Source organism: Marasmius oreades, chromosome 3, assembly GCF_018924745.1.
Source record: "Marasmius oreades isolate 03SP1 chromosome 3, whole genome shotgun sequence".
NCBI classification, from domain to species: domain Eukaryota; kingdom Fungi; phylum Basidiomycota; class Agaricomycetes; order Agaricales; family Marasmiaceae; genus Marasmius; species Marasmius oreades.
Genome location: NC_057325.1, coordinates 4,407,232 through 4,429,130, shown reverse-complemented (window position 1 = coordinate 4,429,130; position 21,899 = coordinate 4,407,232). Strand labels below are relative to the sequence as shown.

The following is a 21,899-nucleotide window of genomic DNA, read 5'->3' as shown; positions in this document are numbered from 1 at the left end:
CGGACTCATCCGCGAGAATTATTCCCGTTCTTCAAGTTCCTTGGATCAACATATCATACTTAGTAGTCACAAGCGCAGCACTTATCGAGTTCGTTCGTCAAAAACTGATGAGGATGGACCCACTATTGGATGAAAGATACAGCATCATCATGTAACTTAGTGCTTAGAATAGTATGAGCGCCATATATACATTGGGTCTCCGGCTCCTCGGCATCTATCTTATCTTATCTTCAAGTTACATTGCTTCCGACGTCTTTAAAGTTCTTTCTCTGTTGCTGCCATGTTCTGGTAAGAGCAATAGTCTATGGCTCGTACTCCCCTCACAGGGGCGCCAATGACTCTGGGCTCAACGTCAACGTTATTCTGGACTTCTATTTCAGATGGCTGAATCCTCCGCGTTATCTATAGAACATAGAACGCGCTGAAAACTCATCCCGGAATGGAACAGTCAGTTGAGCCCAGCTAATTTTACCTTCAAACGAACGCTGTGATTCTTAAATTGACCTTCATCCAGTGTTTGTGTTCGAACTTCGTTGTTGATCATTATAAGAAAACAGATTCGCAGTGCCCTGGGCGTCTACCTTCCAGTCAAAGACTCAAATGCGTCCTTCTCCCCACCACCTTTCGCCGTCCTTCCTTACCTCTCACAATGGCTGATCCTGACTTGGAGGATGATGGATCTCAATATTTTGATTGCCTGGCTAACAGTCACAGGAGCCCAGACATGCAAGGGTATGCTGTTAGGTTGTCAGGTACGTTTCTCATCCACATAGATTATGGCTCGAGTCTCTGAATACGTACGGTCGCCATATAGCCTTCATTGCGAACATTTGTATAGGTGCAGTTTTTGTTTTTGTATCCAAGTCGATACCGCTGGAACTGATCCAATCGCAGCCATCCTCATCGCGTGGTCGAAAGAAGACGTTGTCAAAGAGTCTGTCAACGTGGTAATGCTCCAGAACTTCGTTATCATGATCGCTTCAGCAATCGCAATGGGAAGAAAAGACCTCGTGGTCGCTGACGCACATTTTTCACTTACCTTGATGGTGTCCCCCCTTTCCATGTACTTTGTATACTCAACCTATCGCTTCATTCGGCGCCGTCCAAATCACCTCTATGACCGTCTTGGCTCCGCAAAAGTCATTACGGCTATGATGTTGACGATCCTATTCATTTGTTGGATTGTCTTTGACTTGCTGATATATTTCAGCAACCTCCACAAGAGCAATGACTGCAAGTCCACACTCTTAGGATGGATATTCAACAAAACCTTCTCGCTCGGCATCCAGCTGTTCTTTTCATCCATTCCGATCGCTCTCATCCTATTATTCTGGATTGTGTATTTCATCCGACATTTCAAAGACATTCTAGAGGAGCATAAAAGGCATATGAAGAAGCCCGTTAAGCCTTGGAAGTGGTTTTTTCTAGTTCAACGCCTTAGGAGAAGCATAAAGTCATTTTTAATCGCTCAATGGTGCGTTCACAGTTGCAGTGCTCACTTTTTGTCGCGCTCACGGTTCCGGGGACAAACAGGGACGTTATAACCCAATCACATAGGTGGTTATTCTTCCTAACCATAGTCGCCTTCTACCTTGGTTGGGCTGGAACCCTATACATCTATGTGGTCGATATCAATGAATTTTTTCACGAATTATCCGATTCTCCATACACGCCGACGGATTCGGATTCGGATTTCGACGCCCTTGGCTATGGCCAGGTGAGTTTTTTAAATCTAGTTCTCCACAGGTTTGTCCTTTGCCACTTGCTGACGTCCCTTTGTTACTTCAATGTTCTTTATCGTAGTTGCTCGCGGCTGCCATTATTATCCAGCCTATCTGGGGCGTCTGCAAGCTATCCTTCCTCAAAAGGCACACAATACTGTCATGGCTCAAACAACGGCCACAGTCAATCTGGAACAGCATCGTTTTCATTTGTACGGGCGATCAAACTCGGAATCCATGGAAGGAGATTGTAGAGTTACGGCGGGTGCATGAGTCGGAAGAGTCGGTGACTGTGATCATGCCAGTGGTTCCAGTCCACACCGCCAGTGCCAGTGCCAGTGTGCGCCGGAGTTCAACGAGCACTCTTCCTTCTGAAAAACGGTCGTTAGATCAGACCGTACTGCCTGGCGCCAGTGACTCGGATGGAGGGGGTGCGGGGGAATTCGAAAAAATTACACTTCCAAGATCGCCTTCGTCTCAACTTCTACTTCCGACAAACTATGACTATGACCCGTATTCCAGGGGGCCAGGCCATGATGGTGATTATGCCGGACTTTCCAGACACCGTACGGTGTAGCCGAGCGGGTACTATATCTGTTACACCATGATTTTTCGATTTCTCCCAAAAGCCTCTGGGCTCGACTCGATCTCACGAAACCCGGAGTCACTGTTGTATCTATCTATCCATAAGAGGCGTCTGCACAGCGGAGAGAACCGTTTCTATTCTAGTATTTATTGTGATTGCTAGCTATGTATGTAACTTAAAGTAAATTGAAGCCATCGCCCCGATTTATTCAAGACATGTTCGACTTCTCAAGGGACGCTTTCGTCGTCTTCGTTGGCTTCCATCTCAATTTCTTCGCTTAGTTACTCACGAATCGTATATCTGATGCCAACACCGAGTATAAATGTCCGCCCTAAAACGCGACTGTATTCAATTGATTGAGGGGAGGGTAAAGCAAAAAACCCACAAAGTCACCCTCCTTCGAAAATGAGGTAGGAACTGGGTTCTTGATTTTCCCCAATTCGAAGAGAACTTGCGAAATTCGGTTGCCATAGAAGTCGCGATACTCGTGTTCATTCGGCATTTACGAAGAAACACCCCTCTTTACCATGTGGAATGTCCTTGATCAGGACCGCGTTGAAGAGTAGGACGTAAAGTCGGCGACTGGGCTCCGTGGTCAGAACAAATCGAAAAGTAAGAAACTCACGTTCATTGATGTGAACATTCGGCCAACGATAGCGTCCCTGTAGATTTACAGCTGGCGGAACGAGCATCAGAACGGTCGCCGGTGAATGGCTTCTGGACGGCCAAAAGTGGATATAAAAGGAAATTTCCTCTCACCCTTAAGATGCCCTCGTTCCGAACTTATTACGTGAGGCTCCCATGCACCATATATAGCAATTTTATGTATGTGACGCTTCCTTCAATCTTCTGCCATGATAATAACAGCAAGATTCGAGTTTATCACGCAGTTCAAAAAACTGTGCTCCCCCTCCCTCTCTGATCTGGGGACTATTCAGGTACTGGCTGGTTTCTGCAAGGCGGACGCGGCTGAAGTTTTCTTAATGACTCATAGCCTGGTGCACGTCTCAAACTCGCGTTCTGTACAATAACTTGGCTGTATAGATAGGCCCAACCATATCAAAATATCGCCCCAAGTTATTCTTGACTTGAAACACCATAACATCAGCACCGAATCTACAGGCCCCGGGCTTTGCAATGACAGCGGTGATTCTGACACGCTCGAATCCTCGTGCTCTTTCCTTTCTTTAATGTCCCTTCCCTTCGCTGCGTCTATTACCACTCTACGGTCCGTTGGGTTATTTACAGAACACGCTGAAAACTCATCTCCGGAATGACAGACAGGTGAATAGCGCTACGCGGCTAAGAAGGGATCAGGAACAGTGATTTCACGGTCAGCAGTTCAATGCGCCCGGGACAGAATCTATTGATTCTGGAGCTAGTTGTGCCTTTCAAACGAAAGACTGTGAAGGGAAGGAGCGCTGGCCGTGGTAATACTGGAATGCGACGAGCTCGCAAGAAATCTCTGTGTTCGGACCAAAAGGTTCTGACTTGCGATCCTTCAAGATGATTCGTTGATCGGTCATCTGCAGTGCCCTGGGCGTCTACCTTCCTGTGTCCAGGGTGATGCTAAACGTACAATAAATGTGTGCTTCGCCCTCGAAGACCCAGTTCGTTTCCTTGCTTACCTCTCTGCAGAACTTTCTAAAACCTCCGAAATGGCTGATCAAGATGACCTGGCTGAGGTAACTCAATATTTTCTTTGCCTGGCTAAGAGTCCAAGGAGCTCAGATATGCAAGGGTATGCTGTTAGGCTGTCAGGTACATTCCATTTCATTCAGATAAATATTACTTGAGTCTCTGACTGTCGCTATCCAGCTTTCGTTGCGAACATTTGTATAGGTATAGTTTTTGTTTGCTCTGCTACAAGTCGTTAGCATTGGAACTGATGCAATCGCCCTGTCCGAAAGCTATCCTCATCGCGTGGTCGAAAGAAGACGTTGTCAAAGAGTCTGTCAACGTTGTAATGCTCCAGAACTTCGTTATCATGATCTCTTCAGCAATCGCTATGGGAAGGAAGGACATTTTGGTCGCTGACGCACATTTTGCACTTGCCTTGACGATGTCTCCCCTTTCCATATACTTCGTGTATTCAACCTTTCGCTTCTTTCGACGGCGTCCGAATCACCTCTATGACCGTCTTGGCTCTGCCAAATTCATTACGGCTGCTATGTCGATGATCCTATTGATTTGTTGGGTTATCTTTGACTTGCTGATATACTTCAGTAACGTCTACAAGAGCGAAGACTGCAAGGTCACGCTCATAGGATGGACGTTCAACAAAGCCTTCTCGTTCATTCTCAAGCTGACCCTTTCATCGGTTCCAATTGCTCTCATCCCATTATTCTGGATTGTCTATTTCATTCGACACTTCAAAGACATCCGAGAGGAGTATCGAAGGCATATGACTCACAAGACCGAGTCTTGGGAACGGTTTCGTTTAGCCCAACGCCTTGGAAGAAGCATAAAGTCGTTTGTAATTGCACAGTGGTGCGTTCACAGTTATTCCTTTTTTTTTGGATCACACGCCCTCACAAATTCCTTGGTGTACTCCGTGACAACAGGGACGTTATAACCCGTTCACATAAATGGTTATTTCTCCTGACCATACTCGCCTTCTACCTTGGTTGGGCCGCATCCTTATACATTTGGATAGTCAATATCAATGAACGTTTTCACGTTGCTGTTACCGTGATTGAGCCCGATCCCCAATACACGCCGACGGATTTTGACCCCCTTGGCTATGGGCAGGTGCGTTTTAGTTCTCGACAGGTTTCCATCCATCACTTGTTTACGTTCGATGTTGCTTTGTTCTTCATACTAGTTGCTCGCGGCTGCCATTGTTATCCAGCCCATCTGGGGAGTTTTCAAGCTGGCCTTCCTTAGAAAGCACGAAATACTATTATGGATCAAACAATGGCCAAAGTCAGTTTGGAACGGCATCGTTTTCATTTTTACGGGCGACCGGAATCCATGGAAGGAGATTGTGGAGTTACAGCACATACACGAGTCAGAAGAGTCGGTGACTATGACAATGGGTCCCACCCAGATGTGCCGGAGTTCAACGAGTTCTCTTTCTCCACGAAGGAGTCGCTTTCCTTCTGAAGAGTCGTTAGTTCAGACGCTGCCTGATGGAGGGGCTGAGAAGGCAAAAGTCACACTCTCAAGGTCGCCTTCGCCTCAATTCGTTCCGACCAACTATGACCCGTATTCCGAAGTGCTGGGCTGCTGTCACGATGCCGGGCTCTCCAGACACCGTACGGTGTAGCTGGGCGGGTTTCTATTCACCCAAAAGCTTCTTTGATCATGAGCTAGAGCGCTCTCGATCCCACGAGATGACGCCTGCAATAGAACGCAGGGAAGAGCAGCATTTCTATTGTAGTATTTGTAATCGCCAGGTAGCTTATAATAAAATCATTGCCCCGAATCATTCAAGACATGTTCGACTTCTCGAGGGACGATATCGAGGAAGTCTTTCGTCGTCTTCGTTGGCTTCCATCCCAATTTCTTCGCTCGGTTACTGACGCATCGCACATCCGATGCCAACACCGAGTATACATGTCCGCCCTAAAACACACCTGTATTCAATTGATTGAGGGGATGGTAAAGGAAAAACCTACAACGTCACCGAAATGTTCCTTCGCTTCCTCCTTCGAAAATGAGGTAGGAACTGGGTTCCTGATTTTCCCCAATTCGAAAAGAACTTGAGAAATCCGGTTGTAAAGGTCGCAATACTCATGTTCGTCGGCATTTGCAAAGAAATACCCCCCCTTGCCATGTGAAATGTCCTTGGTTAGGACCGCGTTGAATAGTAGGACGTAAAGGTCGGCGACTGCGCTCCGTGTTCAGACGGTTCTGAACGTTGAGATACATAATCGAGGTAAGGACTCACGTTCATCGATATGAACATTAGGCCACCGATTCTTCCCATCAAGTACAAATATTCCAGCGCCCCTCTTTACAGCTGGCGGAACGAGCATCTTGAAGAGAACGGTCGCCGCGTTTGCTATCCCAGCTTCGACGAGAGGGTTGCGAGCGATACCGTAGATTATGGAAGGAGAAACGATATACGTCTTGACATAGCCTGCCATTCACGGAACAAATCATTGAGATCATAACTCGAGGACTCGAAGGACAAGCTGTACCTTCTTGATCAGCGGCGAGAACCTTGAGTTCCGCTGGACGGTGAATAGCTTCTGGATGGATTGTGTCCAATTGGGCGACGTCCTCGTCATCCCAGACAATTCCCTTTGCGCCATCCTCTTTTGATCTGTCCCACACAACACCTGGAGAATAATTAGTGGAGAGAAGCATTAGAAATTCTGGAGAGAAACGAACCAGTTCCTGACTGATTGGGAGGCTAGATTTAAGCAACGTATGAAGCAGATGGAGTAGCAAAAACTTACGGTATGGATAAGTATGGGGGGCTTCCCAGTATCTTCATACCGTTTCTTCATTCCTTTCAGGACACCTTCGGCAGCACCCACATCGTCGCAGTCAGCCTAGAAGAGAATAAAAAAGTTGATTGTTATTCGAGGATACCAATTATACATTGCACGCACCATGGCCAACACGATATCTGCCTTTGCGGCTTCCTTCGACATCAAATCCTGGTCGGAATGTGAACCGATAATGGCTTTGACGCCAAATAGATCGTTCAACTTTTTCGCTTTCTCGGCATTCCTAACAACTGCGTGGAATTCGAACTTGGAAGATGCTTCGGGGAGTTTGAGTAGCCCGCTGAGAACACTTCCACCGATGTAGCCTGGAAATTTCTGGTGTCAGACGGTGAAAGGAGTGCTGGTCCCAGTTGGTGACCGACCTGTTGCTCCTGTGATGAGGACAGCGATTTTGATTGCAGATTGAGCAGGCATTTTCTGAAGGAGGTTTCGATGATTTATGTCAAGCAGAGCTGAATCTTGCTGAATTTATCCTCGGCGGTAGCTGCACGCTTGAAAATAATAGTCAGCATATCCCGAGCAATTTGGAGAATACCAAGTCGACTGACTAATGTTGATCGATTGCGTAACCTGCCAACTGAGCAAGTCAATACTATAGCATGAGGGTTCGGATGTGCTGATATCATACACGCTATTTGAAATCTGGACAATCCGGTATTTCTTTGTCCTGAATTGCCTCTGAGCTTGGTGATAGCAGGCAAAGAGTCCTATTCCGTATGCTCGTTTAGGCTTTAGCCAAGGTGGTGAAGACGTATGAGTCACTTCCTTCGGTGTCTATCAATTTCCATCAATTCTCTCCGTATAATTACTAAAATAGCACCCACCTGGGACCTATCGCACATCATGAGCACCTTCCCACAATCTCATAACCTCGGATGGGAGCCGGCATCACGAGAAACTGTCGACATAACCTATTCTTGGAAGATTCACAGACGCCTCGGATATCAAGAGATGCGAAGAACTTGCCTTACTCGGCCACGAAGACATTGAACTCTAACAATCAAGAGCATGTATGGGAACATTTGGAGTTATCATAAGACCTGGTCATGCTGATCGCTTCTTCAGATTTTACACACTTCGTTCCCTTCGAGTCTTCGACAACTAGGCGGATCAACGTCAACCGCCATTTAGATTGGGGAAACTGTGAACACACCATAGTCAAGGCATTATCCGTCTACCCGTCTCTGCAACCTCCTTTCGACACCACTCGTCCGAACCAACGGCGGTCACAATTCTGATTTTGACGTCAAGGAAAACCGTCCAGTTATCCACCGACGGTCGAAAGGATGTACTTCCAGCTCGCGGTTAGACAACACTGCTAGCAGAATCGTGCCATCGATTTCCCAGCAGGCCGGTTCTGTGGGTTGAACGGCGAGTAGTGCAGGCTACGTGGTTGGACCTTTTTCCGAATGGATTAGTCTTCGTCGCTCGTCTCGTAGTCCATTTCGTACCTGCAATCCCAAAACCATCTCCTTAGTATGAATTCTGGCCAAGTTCATCCATTGACACACGCTCCTCATCCTTTCGGAAATTGAGCGCTACAGTTATTTAGAGACAAATATGTGCCCAACCCACAAGCCCTAACTTCATTTCGAGCGAGGTGATCGTGAATCGGGGAACCGGAAGAGATCCAAGGTGGAAAGATTCCCAGTTAATGAATGACCTGAGTCCTAATAATATGAGAGCCACCGTATCCAGACGGCTGTGGTTGGTAATGCTCATGTTATTGTTTTGCTTTTCGTCAAATTGCGTTAACGGAATGTTTTTATTGACCGGCCCTAAGTCAGATAATCACGTGCCCTGTTGGTTCTGGTAGCTGCCAGTCTACGATTACGCATACAAGTTGGAGTCTCACGTCCGACGCTTTGCCGACGCAAAGCGACACAACCGTCGTTGATACCCTCGAGGAGTTGAACCTCGAAAATAGCGGTCACATACAAGTGAAAAGAACCTCCAAGTGTGAGAATGTATAGCTTTCCAGGAAACTAATTTGGGGCCAGTGATTGTTTATGTACCGTAAATAGTTGCTTACAGTCTTCAGTCAAGAAGACTGCCAGTTGTACGATAACCATCATGTCATGCAGTTAATCTGATTGTTGGACTTCGCCGCCAATTCCGTGTGGTTATAGATCATGTCAGTGAAAGGTCTGTGAATATACTTCGTCAAGCGGTCGTTACTTAGAACAGAACACTCACCCTTCATAGCGTAATGCGACGTAGTAGGTCCAGGTTACGTATACGGATATCAGCAGTCCCACCGGACGCTCATACCTATGGAGGTAATATGAAAATTCATATCGAACAACCTTCGACGAATGGCTCACCATAACGACGCCCCAACAAAACACATCGTACTGCCCACGTACATAGGGTCATTCAAGACATTGAACGGGAACTGGGTCACACGTTTCTTGAGGAGAATCCCGAAGTAGTCGCCGAGGTATGTTCCATAGAATCCGAGGGCAATGAAAGAAGTGGCGACGAGGAAGTTACCAGCCCCAAAGATGATCCACGCAATTATAGTTTGTACTTCGTAGGGTAGAGGATATTTTGGCTGGTCGTGAAGAGCGATCTTGTATCTATGTCACGTATGGGTGAGCAGGGAAAAGTCCACCGTCATGAAAGCCTAAAGGAACTTACAATACATCCCGGTACAATCCGGCCAGAAATATTGAGACACCCAGAAACCCACAGCCTACATGAGGCCCGACTAGTCTGGTCAAGGTCTTGTTGCGGTATTCTGTTGTAAAATGTATAACCACTGTCAGACTCCGTACTAGGGAAGTAGATTGCCTGTACCATTTCTCCCAACTACATTCCACACCAAGGGACTTGCACTAATAGAGACAAGGCAGCAATAGAGTGAGATCTTTGACCAGTCCACATGTGATGGAACCGATGAAATGAATTTTGAAAGATCTGCTATGGGGTCGAGGGCTGGATGCATAGTAGAGCAGGAAAAGTGGGAATCTCCATGCTGAACCTTTTATATCTGGCAACAGAGAATAAGAATTTATGTAAGAGTTCCTTACCCGATGTTGGAGTTGTCACCGAGAAGGCCCCTACCACCGATACCACCACCGGTACCACCGAAGAGGCCACCATTGGCAAAAGCCCCATCACCGGCAAAGTCCCTCACCACCAAAAAAGGTCCCACCCAACTGTGACATGTTCTCGAGTACCGAAATCATGCCTTTTGGTCACTTTGGCTTAAATATTATGCAGCATGAAGGAATTACCCATGCTGCATATCGGAAGCAAGTTAAGTAGATTTACAGCATATCAGAAAAAAAAAACTGAGATTGGGACTGATTTGCCCCCAAAGTAATCCGAGTCAGTACATTGACGTTGACGAAAAACACTTCGTCAGATTTACCAACACATGGCAACACATGGCTGAGGACTGAAACTGAAAGTCCAATATGTGTAATCGCGTACTGTCAATGTGGGTGTAAGTCAATATGCATGATGTACATAAGCCCTCACCGATTCCCGCGTTCTTCCAGGCACGGTCTGTTGGCGAGTCCGGGATCTGTCCGGGATCTTGACATCAACGAGGCGGTCCGTATCGAGTACAAAATCAAAATGTCTTCCTCGGTGTTTGCTATACTGTCTCATCGAAGGTCTTCACTGGCTAACTGTAGACACCCAATGGACTTGCCACTGTGCTCAGAAGGGCACAGATCAGATTCCATTGGTGCAAGACATACCAATTACCGGCGGCAACTGCATTGAATAAATGACCCAACGGCGCTGATAGAGCCGTCGGACATTGAGCTAGAAAGCGGAGTCAGATAACGCATACGAAAGAAAGGTACTGAACATACGACGTCGTTGTTCGTTCTGGCCAAGTCGTTTACCGTTCGTTCCATCCGGCTGGTTCCCCAACACTGATAAATCCATAACCTCTTAGTCTTGGAAACTCGATCCTCTTACTGTCGCCCGTCGCCTGGTACTTCTTTACTGTCTTCAAGTCCCCCACCTTTCGTCGAATAGGATTCCTCTTCAGAAATGCAGCCCCGGTGTGCATCTGTGATAGGGCATTCGGGTGTTGAATTATTGGCCTGACATGAGTCCTTTTGAGTCCAATGTAAAGAATTTGCTGTTAAAAAAGCTAGAGGAAAATCGAATGAGAGGGAATTCCAGATATTGTAGAGAGGATATGATAGAGTATGCATACCAAGTTTTAAACATTACGAGTGACAGCTGCACCGTGCGTGTGGCTAAATGTCGAACGAGCGGCGGAGGCGACCGCGGAAAGAAACATATAGGCGGCCCGATCGAACCTGGCGGAGTTTGAAATAAAGTATGTACACTATTTTGAAATTTAGAATTACGAGAGGCTGCATTTTACGGCAAATTTTACGGTACCACGTGCAAAAGGGTCCTGCTCTGGTCATCAAACACATCCTGACCATCAAACCATCCTGACCATCGAACTCTTTCGGTCTCGGCGTATCTCTCAAGATCTAGCTTTCACTCGCTTCAACCAATATTTCGCTGTATGAACGAACCAGTCAACGATATAGCAACACACGGCCGTCGTTCTTGCGGCGGGTTCAGTGAGGCGGGCTATCTATGCTGTCTTGAATATTAGCGTCAGGAGACCATTCCATCGTTTCTCCTGTTATTACGTGCGTCACCTGGTCGTACAGACTATTTGTCTGCGATGATAAACCCCGACTCAATCTCTTCCAGTGATGACAAAGTGGTTTCCCTCACAAAGCCGGTGACGACGAATCTCTCGACGCAAGTTATCCCAGCAAGTTGGTGAACTTGGGAAAATTGCGGAACGTAGGTGTGTTGGCTATACGCTAGTTCAAATCTATAGGTGCCAAAGGAATTGGTCTAAGATTCCGAACTTGCTCAGATCGACTTCCAGCCTGACGCCCGCTCATGTTGCAGATACCAAGTCCTGGGATGAACTCTTCTCTGACGGTTGAGGCCTTGAGGTCTCACGTCGAACGCTGTTTTAGCCAGCAAGCAGAAGAGGGGCATCTTTCCCGTGTTAGCCTTTAGATACACGCATTACGTTTTCACATCCGGTTCGTACAACCTTAACCGCGTCATGGCACCAGATTGACGTCGATGCAGGTACCTAGGCATTTTAATGCTACTTCACCCTGGCTCCCGAAGCGATCGTTTGTTAGTCTTACGCGTTTGGCAGGTTCAACATCATCCAGCCTCGGTAGTATAACATTCATCGCTCCGAGGAGATGATCGATGATCAAGCTCAGAAGAAGGAAGTTATTCGGAAGGCTGAATGCAATCGTGCTCGCCAGGGTAAATGGAGGACTATATGCGTGCTCATCTCCCTGTTTCCTGAGAACACGCTTCGCTTCAGCGATGTTCGACGCTGAAATTGAAACACGCCATAATGTGGCACCGTCAAGTAGTGTTGATGTTCCGATCGACTCGCTTATCAGCTACCCAGGCTTGTTCGAATCAACGAACCGGATGCGAATCCACACCGATCCAGCGGTTAATTAGTAACGCAATTTGACAAAGTTTCATTCTGGTACAATTTCGCTCTTTGCCTCAGCGAGGACTCGGAAACGGATTCTCCAGCGACGAGTAGTCAAAGCTGATGATCAGAGTTCGGGACGTCAAAAGGTATGAGGTTCTTGCTCTATACTTGTTCTCTCCCGCTCAACATCGCTTACTTGGAAGGCTAAGCCACCGTCAAAGACGCGAACAAGAGCTTCGGAAAAAATTCCCGTCGTATCAGACTTCACAGCACAGATGGTCGATGATCCTATACTGGTGGAGCAAGCAGCTGTCAACATCTTCGCTCACCTCAAGATAAACACTACTCTAATCTGGAACGATTTCAGTCGCTGACAAGCGGTTGGCTGCCAACTTCTTCGTGGATTTAATGGTTCAAGAGGACTTTCATGTTCTTTCCAGTGACTCGAGACCGATATTCCGAAATTTAGGGGTATGGTTCTTCCAAAGGGAATAGCCCTCAGCCTACTGCTAGCTTACAACTGGCTTTCATTTTTCTTTTTTGGCCGCCTCCAGGGCGTAGCCGACGCACCCGTACAGGCCCCAGTACAGTAAAAATGAAAAGCATTACTTATGTAGAGATTCATACATCCATGATCCTTTCCCCGACTACTTTACATGCTTAGTGAGAAAAGAACCAATAAGGGAAAGAGAACGGAATTCAACAACACCAACCCCTCTCCATTTCTCCTCCGTTGACAACCGGCACATGCTCCTTCCCCATAATCGGGGACGATGTCACTGTACATCTGTAACCTCCGGCGGTTTAGAACATGCCCTGATCGATGTTCAGATTCTGGTATTTGTCGCCAGCTATCACTCGCTTAAAATATCTCCGATGATTTCTAGCGTTATTTGCAACGATATTTACAAATAATCCTTACGGGAAGTCATCCAGACAATTTCCCAATTTGCAATTTAGATCGAAACTTTTATTTGAGGAAAACTATTGCCAGAGCAAGAGTCCGAGACCACCGAGGTGATGGAAGGCTGACAACTTCTGTCGGAGTTTGTAATATGGACGGTAATTTTATAAACAGCCTAAATAGCCTATTAACCCCATACAACGTAAACCACTCCCCCTCGAATATTCATTGAACGTCGTCAAATTATGGAAATCAAACTTCGCCACTACAAACGTCGGTTCGGTCGGAGTCCTCGGACGCCCTGCAGTTTCAAGTTCTTCTGGGTCCGTATCGTCTCGCTCTTCGACGTCAATGCCTCTGAAGACAACGATTATATCTGTTTTCACATCTCTCGCTTGACCAGTCCAAGGTCACCGAGACTTCGAACGAAAACAAAAAAGAGCAAAACTGGCGGTCAGTAAGTTATTGGGAAGTCACGGCAAGCACTTAAAAAGCCTTCGACATTGGAACGGAAATATGGACCCTGTGGTCCACCATCTCCACGAGATATACCATCTCAGACCACGACCACCTGTTGCGGACGACGGGAAGTCGAGAGAATGGGTTATTCCGCTCTAGATTGGATATGATCAGGACATATGAAGGATAAACCGCCGTCGAAGCGATGAGAAACCTCAAAATGGACTGCCGATACGCACTATCATCCTCACTGGTTAGTAACAGGTACATATCTCCTTCGACATGCGTATACTCTTTCGACTCCGAATTCCGAGTTCGCCGTGCTAGGAGATTCCATTGCGTAGTACGGCAAACCGTTCATTCCCGGCTGTGCATCCATTTCAAGAATATCCGACTGAAATATATGCATTCCTTAGCTATTTAACCCTTCCTCTCCCTCATCTTGCAAAAAACGATGTGCAACATGATCCCAAATTATGAACGAGCCAATGACGGACAATTTCACCTGATTGAACGGACTGTCACTTCGGACGACGTACCGAGCTGGAAACGTTACAACCATATCCTTACCGGATACCGAAGGCAAGGATTCGTTGAAAGTTTCAAGCAAAAGGTTACTAATGTCTAATCTCGGAACTTAGGTCGCAAACGAGTTGGAGAGGTTGCATTCATTCCATCTATGCTTGTACGTGCTTTTAAAAGCTACAAGAGATTTCCGGTGCTGACCATAATCATATCGTGGTTTTACCGATAGATGTGCATAACGAAACCGGTGACACGAATTGAATCGTATGAGAGATTCTATTCTGACTGGCTTTCCAGGCAACATACACACTCATTTGTGGGGCGGCGTACTTTTTCTATATTTTCTCATCACAGTGAATCCGTCTCAACTGACATCTGGCCAAACGACATGGGTCGACTCGGCAGTGTTCTCAATCTTCTTTGCGTCAACCACGTTTTGTCTCCTGTTTAGTGCAATATACCACACGTCGCTCGCCCATGAATCCCGAGAAGTACTTGTTGAAAGATTATACGTTCATTGTGTTCCTCACATAAGTTTGTTAGGTCTGCTCTCGTTGCCACGCCTTTGATCACGTTGGAATCACCGTTCTGAACTTGGGATCCTTCTGTCCATTTCTCTACTACGGATTCTTTTGTGAACCAGAGACTCTAAAGCTCTATGTCTTAATCGTTCTCTTACTAAACGCCGGTATGCACTGGCACTAGTCCTCGTTATTGTTGTCTGACTTTACTTTGCTCAGTCGTTGTCTTTGTTCTTAACAAATACACGAAACCCACAGATCTGCGCACGGCGATTTTCAACGTGGTAATGAGCCTGAGTCTCATAGTGACAGTAATTTTTCACTGGTTCGCTACACATGGAGTAGCGGCATTTGTACGGATGGGTGTGAAATGGTTCATCTTGTCCGAATTCTTCTACATTGGAGGCGCATTGCTGTAGTAAGTATCGCTTGCTCATCATAAAGTCGAGACTCACAGTGTCTCTAGTGCAACCCGGATCCCAGAACGCTTCAATCCTGGTGCTCATGACTACCTCTTCAACTCCCATCAGATCCTTCATGTCTGCGTGGTAATGGGTGCTTACCTCTACTACGTGTTCATCTCCAAAGTGCTTGATTATTCCTATACTCAGTCCAAATGTGTTGTATAACCATTGATGGGAGAAAGGCAGTTCCAGTTTCACTGGCTCTTCACATACAAATAGTTCAATCTAATCATTTTTCAACGTTCTCTACTACGATCGTGAGTGGACCGAATTTGTACATTATTCTTTCAAGATGATATACAGCCAAACAAGTCGACAACACGCCTACAAGTCCATGTCCATCCAATCATATACGTACGCTGGGAAACAACTGAGAATGGCCGAAATTTTCGACACAAATCCTAAATCAATAGCACCGTCAAACTCCCCAACAGCAAAGCTCAGACAACCTTAGCCACACTCCGTGACCGTTGTTGTTGTCGCCGTTGTTTCCACTATTGGCAGTTGAGAAGTTAAAGTTCGCATTTGACTCAGTGGAACGACGGTTTATGTCACTGGAGGTTTGGTCATTTCTCTCGCTTTCGCGCAATTGAGTCACTAGTCGAAGATGTTGAAGGAGAGAGATATCAACGGTATTAATATATGGAGAAGTCGCCGCGGGGCGGTCGGAGGCTGTTTGGACAATCCTACTTACCATCCATCAAGTTTTCGCATTATGAATACAACTCAGATCATCCGGGAGAGGAAGGGAAAGGAACGCATCATCTACGACGACGCGTGTGTATAGTGAGAATTCAAGTCGAGAGGAGCGCCGACTCATTAACATTGTTCACCAATTCCCATCAGGTATGTCAAGCTCGCTTCCATCAAGGATATCGACCCGTGGAGGTTGTATTGGACGGGACAACGTACACAGTAATAGAGGCCGAGACTATACAACCCTTTGGGATAGTTTGATCCAGTCTACGTCGCTCTCGGCGTGGCTTTCGGGCCCCTTCAATATTCTGGCAGCGGAGGGACTTATTACATGTTATGACCCGTGCTTCAACGGATGGGAACGACTTACTTTGTTGTCCCAACGGTATTTTGAGCGCCGATACTAGCCGGCCAACCGTCCTGGGACCTGAGTCTATATTTCTCCACTCTAGAGTCTAGCATGAACAAGCCATAGGGGTAACTCGATTTGACAAAAAAACGGGTTATGCGCACTCTGGATTGAGTATGGGAATAACGCCGAGGCTTGCGAAGGGTGATCGTTAGGAACCATGGAAGGAAGATAGGAGGCGGTGCACGTGGTACATACTGAGTGCAAGACGGTTAACGCCTTTGAAGAATGTCAAGTGGAGACATTGGAGGAAGATGGTGTTGTTGCTGATGTCGATGCTTCGTTGGACCGCAGCTTAGAAGACTTTGACCTGGGGAAAGAAAAGGTGAGAGATAGGATACCGATGTAGAAGGCATTGTCATTTACCTTCAAATCGACCTCCTCTGTCCTTTCTTCCAACAAGTACACGAGCCGGTCGGAAAAAACATTCAACTCCCTTCGGGTGAAAAATTGAATATCGAACAGACTTACGACTCTCACAAACGAAAACACAACCTGGATCGCTGCTGGTACCACACCCAAGCCGGCCATCCATCTCCATCCTCCATGTGCGCACCGATCGCGTGGGCGATCACTTGTCCTACGAGTGATCGCGTATACGTTTGATACGACCATACGACCCCGTAGACATGTGGGCAAAAGTTCTTGGATGTATAATGGAGATATGCATGACGCCTGGCCTACGCCTGTTTTCTTTCAGAGTAGAAAGACATACCATACTCCAAACATCATGACAGACTGCTTGTGCAATTGCACCACCTATGAAAACGATATCTGCGATACCAAGGACGGGTTTTCGACCTGTCTAGTCGGAAAGAACGCCTGCCACGAGGCCTCCGATGAGTGCACCCAATGCTGTTGCTGATGTCATGAGTTCCTAGCGAAAATTTCAGTAAATTCCGTGGATTGCGACCAGCTGTTCAGCTACGCACTTTCTGCCCATTTGTCAACGTTCCACCACGAAGGTCGGTACCACACGTAACGAGTGCCCTGATAGGACTCCCGTGTCGTAACCTACAAGAAGAAGAAAAGGTTGTTCGACGATTCTCCTCAGAATTCATTCTTAACAATTGAACATACCGAAAAGGAGTCCCGAAATTGACCAGCACGAGAACAGCATCCAGACGAACCAAGTCGTCCTTTCTTCACCTTCTGCAACCACAGCTAGCTCATTAATCTCGCCATGTTCCAAGTCGTGAAAAAATGCTGCTTAAAGCCTCCTCGGTCGGCTGGATTTTCTCGTTCGGTTATGCTTCTCTTCCGGTGTGATTGTGACTTGAGTAGGAATACGAACACGACGAAATAAAAAAAACTGTGGATAAGGAAGTTGTAGCAAGCACTCACAAAAGTACATAATATGGACCATCGTCACAGCCTTCATGCCATCTCCAACTATCTTGCACCAAGAGCCGCGACACAACTGCTCCCCACATTCGTCTCCCAGTGAGATTCCTCTTGTCATGTCTGTGATAGGGGCATTCACTCGGCGGTTTATTGTCGCAGTCGGCATGAGATAGTGAAAAGAACGGTATCAAAGCAACGGATATAAAGTCACAATTGTTAGAAAAGCTAGAAGAAAATTGAATCAGAGAGAATTTCAGATATCATAGAGAATATATGATAGAATAGACGTACCAAATTTCGAACCTTACGAGTGACAGCTGCACCGTGTGGCCGGATATCGAGAATGAGAACGGAAAAAAATGAGCAAACGACGGAGTTTGAATTGCATAATTTTCGAACTTTAGATTTGAACAGCCTTGAAAAGTAGAGAACACGAGGGAAATAGGGAAGAACGATTAGCAGGTGCAAGTTCACCAGATGCTTATCCTCAGTGGAAGGGCGACGACAGCGATTGCATTATTACTTGAAAGTCCGAGAGGAATACTTTCTCCGCGAGGATCAACGATCGCGTGACGCGATAACGCGACGTGACATAAGTGACGAGTGGCACCTGAAGCGACGAGCATCAATACCAGTGACTTGCCAGTGACCACGAAGAGGCATAAAGGGCAGTCAGTGGCGGGAAAACAGCTCGACGGAGAGGAAGATACAGAGAGCCTGAAGGAACAGTCAGATCAAGGTCACCAAGTTGGGAGCGACGCGTCGGCCGTCAATTTGCAAAAAAAATAAATAATCGCAAAGGCCTCGGATATCAAGAGATGCGAAGAACTTGCCTTACTCAGCCACATTGAAGTCTAACAGTTAAGAGCATGTATGGGAACATTTAGAGTTATCGTAAGACCTGGTCATCCTGATCGCTTCTTCAGATTTTACACACTTCGTTCCCTTCGACAGCTAGGTAGATCAACGTCAACCGCCATTTAGATTAGGGAAACTGTGAACACACCACAGTCGAGGCATTATCCTTCGACCCGTCTCTGCAACCTCCTTTCGACACCAATCGTCCGAACCAACGGCGGTTATCAACACTATAGACAACATTGCTAGCAGGATCGTGCCATCGATTTCCCAGCAGGCCGGTTCTGTGGATCGAACGGCGAGTAGTACATGCTACGTGGTTGGACCTTTTTTCGAATGGATTAGTCTTCGTCGCTCGTCTTGTAGCCCATTTCGTACCTGCAATCCCAAAACCATCTCCTTAGTATGAACTCCGGCCAAGTTCATCCATTGACACAACCTAGCAACACACGCTCCTCATCCTTTCGGAAATTGAGCCCTACAGTTATTTAGAGACAAATATGTGCCCAATCCACAAGCCCTAACTTCATTTCGAGCGAGATGATCGTGAATCGGGGAACCGGAAGAGATTTGGAAGAGATCCAAGGTGGAAAGATTCCCAATTAATGAATGTCCTGAATCCTAATATGAGAGCCACCGTATCCAGACGGCTGTGGTTGGTAATGAAGAGTGCTGAGGATGCTCATTTTATGTAAGTTATTGTTTCGCTTTTCGTCAAATTGCGTTAACGGAGATGTTTTTATTGACCGGCCCTAAGCCAGATAATCACGTGCCCTGTTGAATGGCAACCTCGCCAGCCGTTCCACTTGAATTCCGTTGCAATTTCCAAAGCTAATGCTTTCTAGTCGCTACCAAGCCTTTGATGTCTTTCCTCAGACCTTCTTCGTCAAGCAGCAGCGTACACATGGCTGTCCTGTCAAGTCTTCTGATAATCAAGGTTGGTTGACAATGGACATCAGGTCGAACCGACATCATTGGCGATGAAACTGTTGGCTGAATGTAGAAGTTTGAAGATTTGTTGGATACAGTATGCTCTACTTGCAAATCAAGATACATACTGTCACCTCCACATGAACGCCCAAAAAAATTCCCAGTTTCGCATTATCTCGGGACAGGAGATTTCATTGCACGTCAAATTCATCAGTCAGAGCAAAGCGGGACGTCTAATGTTGAGTATGGATTTGAGAAAACCCCAACGAAGTCCCCAGTAAGTAGGTATTGCGATGCCAATATCCCTACTTGCTGACTTCGGTGATTAGGCTGTTGCGTTATCATGATGAGCGGAGAGTGGTGTTATGAGGACGCACGGGAGGATCTTGAAAGAGACTCAAATTGTAAGGGGTGTACGCCCCTTCAAAGCGCTGCCCATCATCTATCATCGAGGACGGCCACCCGGCCTCGATTTAGAGCGCACCCATGTTCAAGCCGAGGAACAACAACGGAAAGATGATACCCCCAGTCTTACCCGATCCATCTGAAATACCTGAATTTCGTTAGCGCTGGTTCAGCCCCTGTGTTATAAAATGGGTACAATAACCCCCCCTTTACTCTGCCTTGTCCTCGAGAAAGAATGACCAGGGTACCAATTCCTTTCCTCCTCTCACTTGCTCTCACTCCCCGTGCTTTCGCTCAACAAGTGGCGAGAGATGAGCCGACATCCGACCATTATCAACAGAGTTATCCTGTCTGTGTAGTGGGAGCGGGTCCCACCGGCCTTGCAGCAGCGCACGAACTCGAGGCCAAAAACTACTCTGTGGTCATCTTTGAACGTGAGCCCGAGGTTGGAGGGAAATGCCAATCGTACTACACGAGCTCAGATCAGTAAGTTCTCCCACAAATGTCATGAGGTGCATAGTTAACGGCCTGTTTTTTCTAGCACCACCTTCCACGCGATGGGACCCATTCTAATATCCAATCAGACCTACACCGAGTCTCTTCCCATCGTCGAAGCAGCCGGAGTCCCGTTCTACCTCTCCAAAAGCGTAACCAGCGGGTACAGTTACCCTCCGTTACAGCTTCCGGTCGGCAAACAGACTGTGGTTAACCTCACGAAGACACCGGCACCAACGGACGTGCAGAAATCTCTGTTGACTCAAGAACTCGAACGATACAACTCGTTCTGGGAAACGCAGTATAAACCTTCTTACACTCCGATGCGTTATCCTGTACGTTACCAACTATGATGCTCAATTTATCTCTCCAGACAATGTCTCATATTTCAGCACAACAGAACGGTGTCCCGCAGGAATTCACCGTCCCGATGAATCAATGGCTAGCGAGTAATGGTTATCAAGTTCTTCCCGTCATCATGAGACAAGGGTTAGCCCTCGCCGGGTACGATGATCTGAACAGGACTGCAACAGTGAGTTGAGATTTGAATGATTGTTCTCAAGGTTTCCTAAGATTAGAATTACCCTTCCCTCAGCTATACGGTCTTCAATTTTTCACACCCGATCAGTTAGCATATTTTGCCAATGTCGGAGTCGTCAACTTTGTCGGTGAGTCTCTACTTCTTTCCGCTCAAAATCGAATGAATCCCATTAACCCACTCTACCATAGATTTTCACGCGGTTATGGTCCATTACGCCAGTAGTCTCAAAAAAGCTCAAATCCTGAGAAAAACAACTGTTACGAAAGTCGGTAAGTTGTCAATTAGCCTTGGTCTTTTTCTAGTACCCGTCGGAGCTCATTTTTCCGGAACTGCTTAGACCGAAGTAAAGATCTACCCGTCGTGTCCTATGTCACAGCAGGTTCCCGAAAGGTCCGCACACAGACGTGCTCCCACCTCATCAACGCGTTCCCGCCCCTTCTCGAAGCACTCACCGGCCCTTCGGATCTATCAAAGCCTACCAATAACAGCGGGATCGGAATCGACCTCTCAGATTCCGAACGAGCTATATTTTCCAAAGTCGGGATGACGGTATACCTCTCCAGTGCTGTATCTATGCCGAACGTTCCCGTCAACACCACGTATTCTCAACTCCCTACTCAAGATATCGGACAACCGATTTTATCGACCAAGAGTTTTGCCGATTCGCCGATCTTGACGACGTATTCTTGGGGGCCTTTCAAACCTTACGGAAGGAACGAGGTGTCGTTGAAGGAAGCGAGGAAGGTTATGTTGGAGACGTATAATGCCGTTGATTTCAGTGCAGCTTCGGATGTGAGTCCGTCGGGGCAGTCTGAGATTAGAGCTAAGGCGAAGGATGAGGATATACGGGAGTTTAGGCAGTGGGATTATTTCCCTCGATTCCAGCCCGAGGATTTGGCTCAGGGGATTTACGAGAAGTATAATGCGATTCAAGGGTATAACAAGACTTATTGGGCGAGTGGGCTGAATAGCTTTGAGTTAGTTGAGCATGCGGTACGGGCTGGGAAAGAGATAGTGGGTAGTTTCTTCTGATTGTGTATCTGAGGATTGTGATCATGGACACAAGTAATGTAGAGACGTACATAGATGATAGAGTGGTATATGACTCGAAATT

At 46.8% G+C, this 21,899-nt stretch overlaps 5 protein-coding genes across 6 annotated transcripts; 3 read left to right on the top strand and 2 right to left on the bottom strand.

Moving 5' to 3' along the window:
* The first annotated feature begins 279 nt into the window (after positions 1-279).
* Positions 280-2,514, top strand: E1B28_006784 (uncharacterized protein). Of its 2 annotated transcripts, none has more exons than XM_043151482.1 (6): positions 280-447; positions 515-752; positions 815-838; positions 895-1,474; positions 1,534-1,717; positions 1,804-2,514. In XM_043151482.1, the coding sequence occupies exons 2-6, from the start codon at positions 650-652 to the stop codon at positions 2,296-2,298; spliced, it is 1,386 nt and encodes a 461-aa protein (XP_043012578.1). In that variant the 5' UTR covers positions 280-447; positions 515-649; the 3' UTR covers positions 2,299-2,514. The 2 variants fall into 2 exon arrangements, with proteins under 2 accessions (XP_043012578.1, XP_043012579.1); XM_043151483.1 differs by having other exon boundaries at positions 280-451.
* A 988-nt stretch (positions 2,515-3,502) lies between these two features.
* E1B28_006783 (uncharacterized protein) lies at positions 3,503-5,575 on the top strand (the record flags this gene model as incomplete). The annotated part of the gene is made up of 7 exons (XM_043151481.1): positions 3,503-3,535; positions 3,592-3,893; positions 3,946-4,068; positions 4,126-4,149; positions 4,218-4,797; positions 4,872-5,058; positions 5,132-5,575. The coding sequence occupies exons 3-7, from the start codon at positions 3,966-3,968 to the stop codon at positions 5,573-5,575; spliced, it is 1,338 nt and encodes a 445-aa protein (XP_043012577.1). The 5' UTR covers positions 3,503-3,535; positions 3,592-3,893; positions 3,946-3,965.
* A 146-nt stretch (positions 5,576-5,721) lies between these two features.
* E1B28_006782 (uncharacterized protein) lies at positions 5,722-8,489 on the bottom strand (the record flags this gene model as incomplete). The annotated part of the gene is made up of 15 exons (XM_043151480.1): positions 8,339-8,489; positions 8,219-8,288; positions 7,921-8,166; positions 7,734-7,868; positions 7,592-7,683; positions 7,396-7,532; positions 7,316-7,344; positions 7,130-7,258; positions 6,870-7,072; positions 6,714-6,809; positions 6,646-6,655; positions 6,453-6,593; positions 6,200-6,391; positions 5,928-6,139; positions 5,722-5,874 (listed from the first exon to the last, which is right to left on the bottom strand). Exons 8-15 carry the CDS (start codon positions 7,179-7,181, stop codon positions 5,722-5,724), a joined length of 1,059 nt encoding a protein of 352 aa, XP_043012576.1. The 5' UTR covers positions 7,182-7,258; positions 7,316-7,344; positions 7,396-7,532; positions 7,592-7,683; positions 7,734-7,868; positions 7,921-8,166; positions 8,219-8,288; positions 8,339-8,489.
* Positions 8,490-8,566: 77 nt separating this feature from the next.
* On the bottom strand, positions 8,567-9,838 carry E1B28_006781 (uncharacterized protein). Its single transcript, XM_043151479.1, has 5 exons — positions 9,567-9,838; positions 9,408-9,507; positions 9,092-9,346; positions 8,964-9,038; positions 8,567-8,914 (listed from the first exon to the last, which is right to left on the bottom strand). Exons 1-5 carry the CDS (start codon positions 9,712-9,714, stop codon positions 8,839-8,841), a joined length of 654 nt encoding a protein of 217 aa, XP_043012575.1. The 5' UTR covers positions 9,715-9,838; the 3' UTR covers positions 8,567-8,838.
* Positions 9,839-19,984: 10,146 nt separating this feature from the next.
* Positions 19,985-21,817, top strand: E1B28_006780 (uncharacterized protein; the record flags this gene model as incomplete). Its single annotated transcript, XM_043151478.1, has 6 exons — positions 19,985-20,235; positions 20,291-20,579; positions 20,645-20,776; positions 20,840-20,912; positions 20,974-21,054; positions 21,123-21,817. 6 exons carry the CDS (start codon positions 19,985-19,987, stop codon positions 21,815-21,817), a joined length of 1,521 nt encoding a protein of 506 aa, XP_043012574.1.
* Positions 21,818-21,899: the final 82 nt, after the last annotated feature.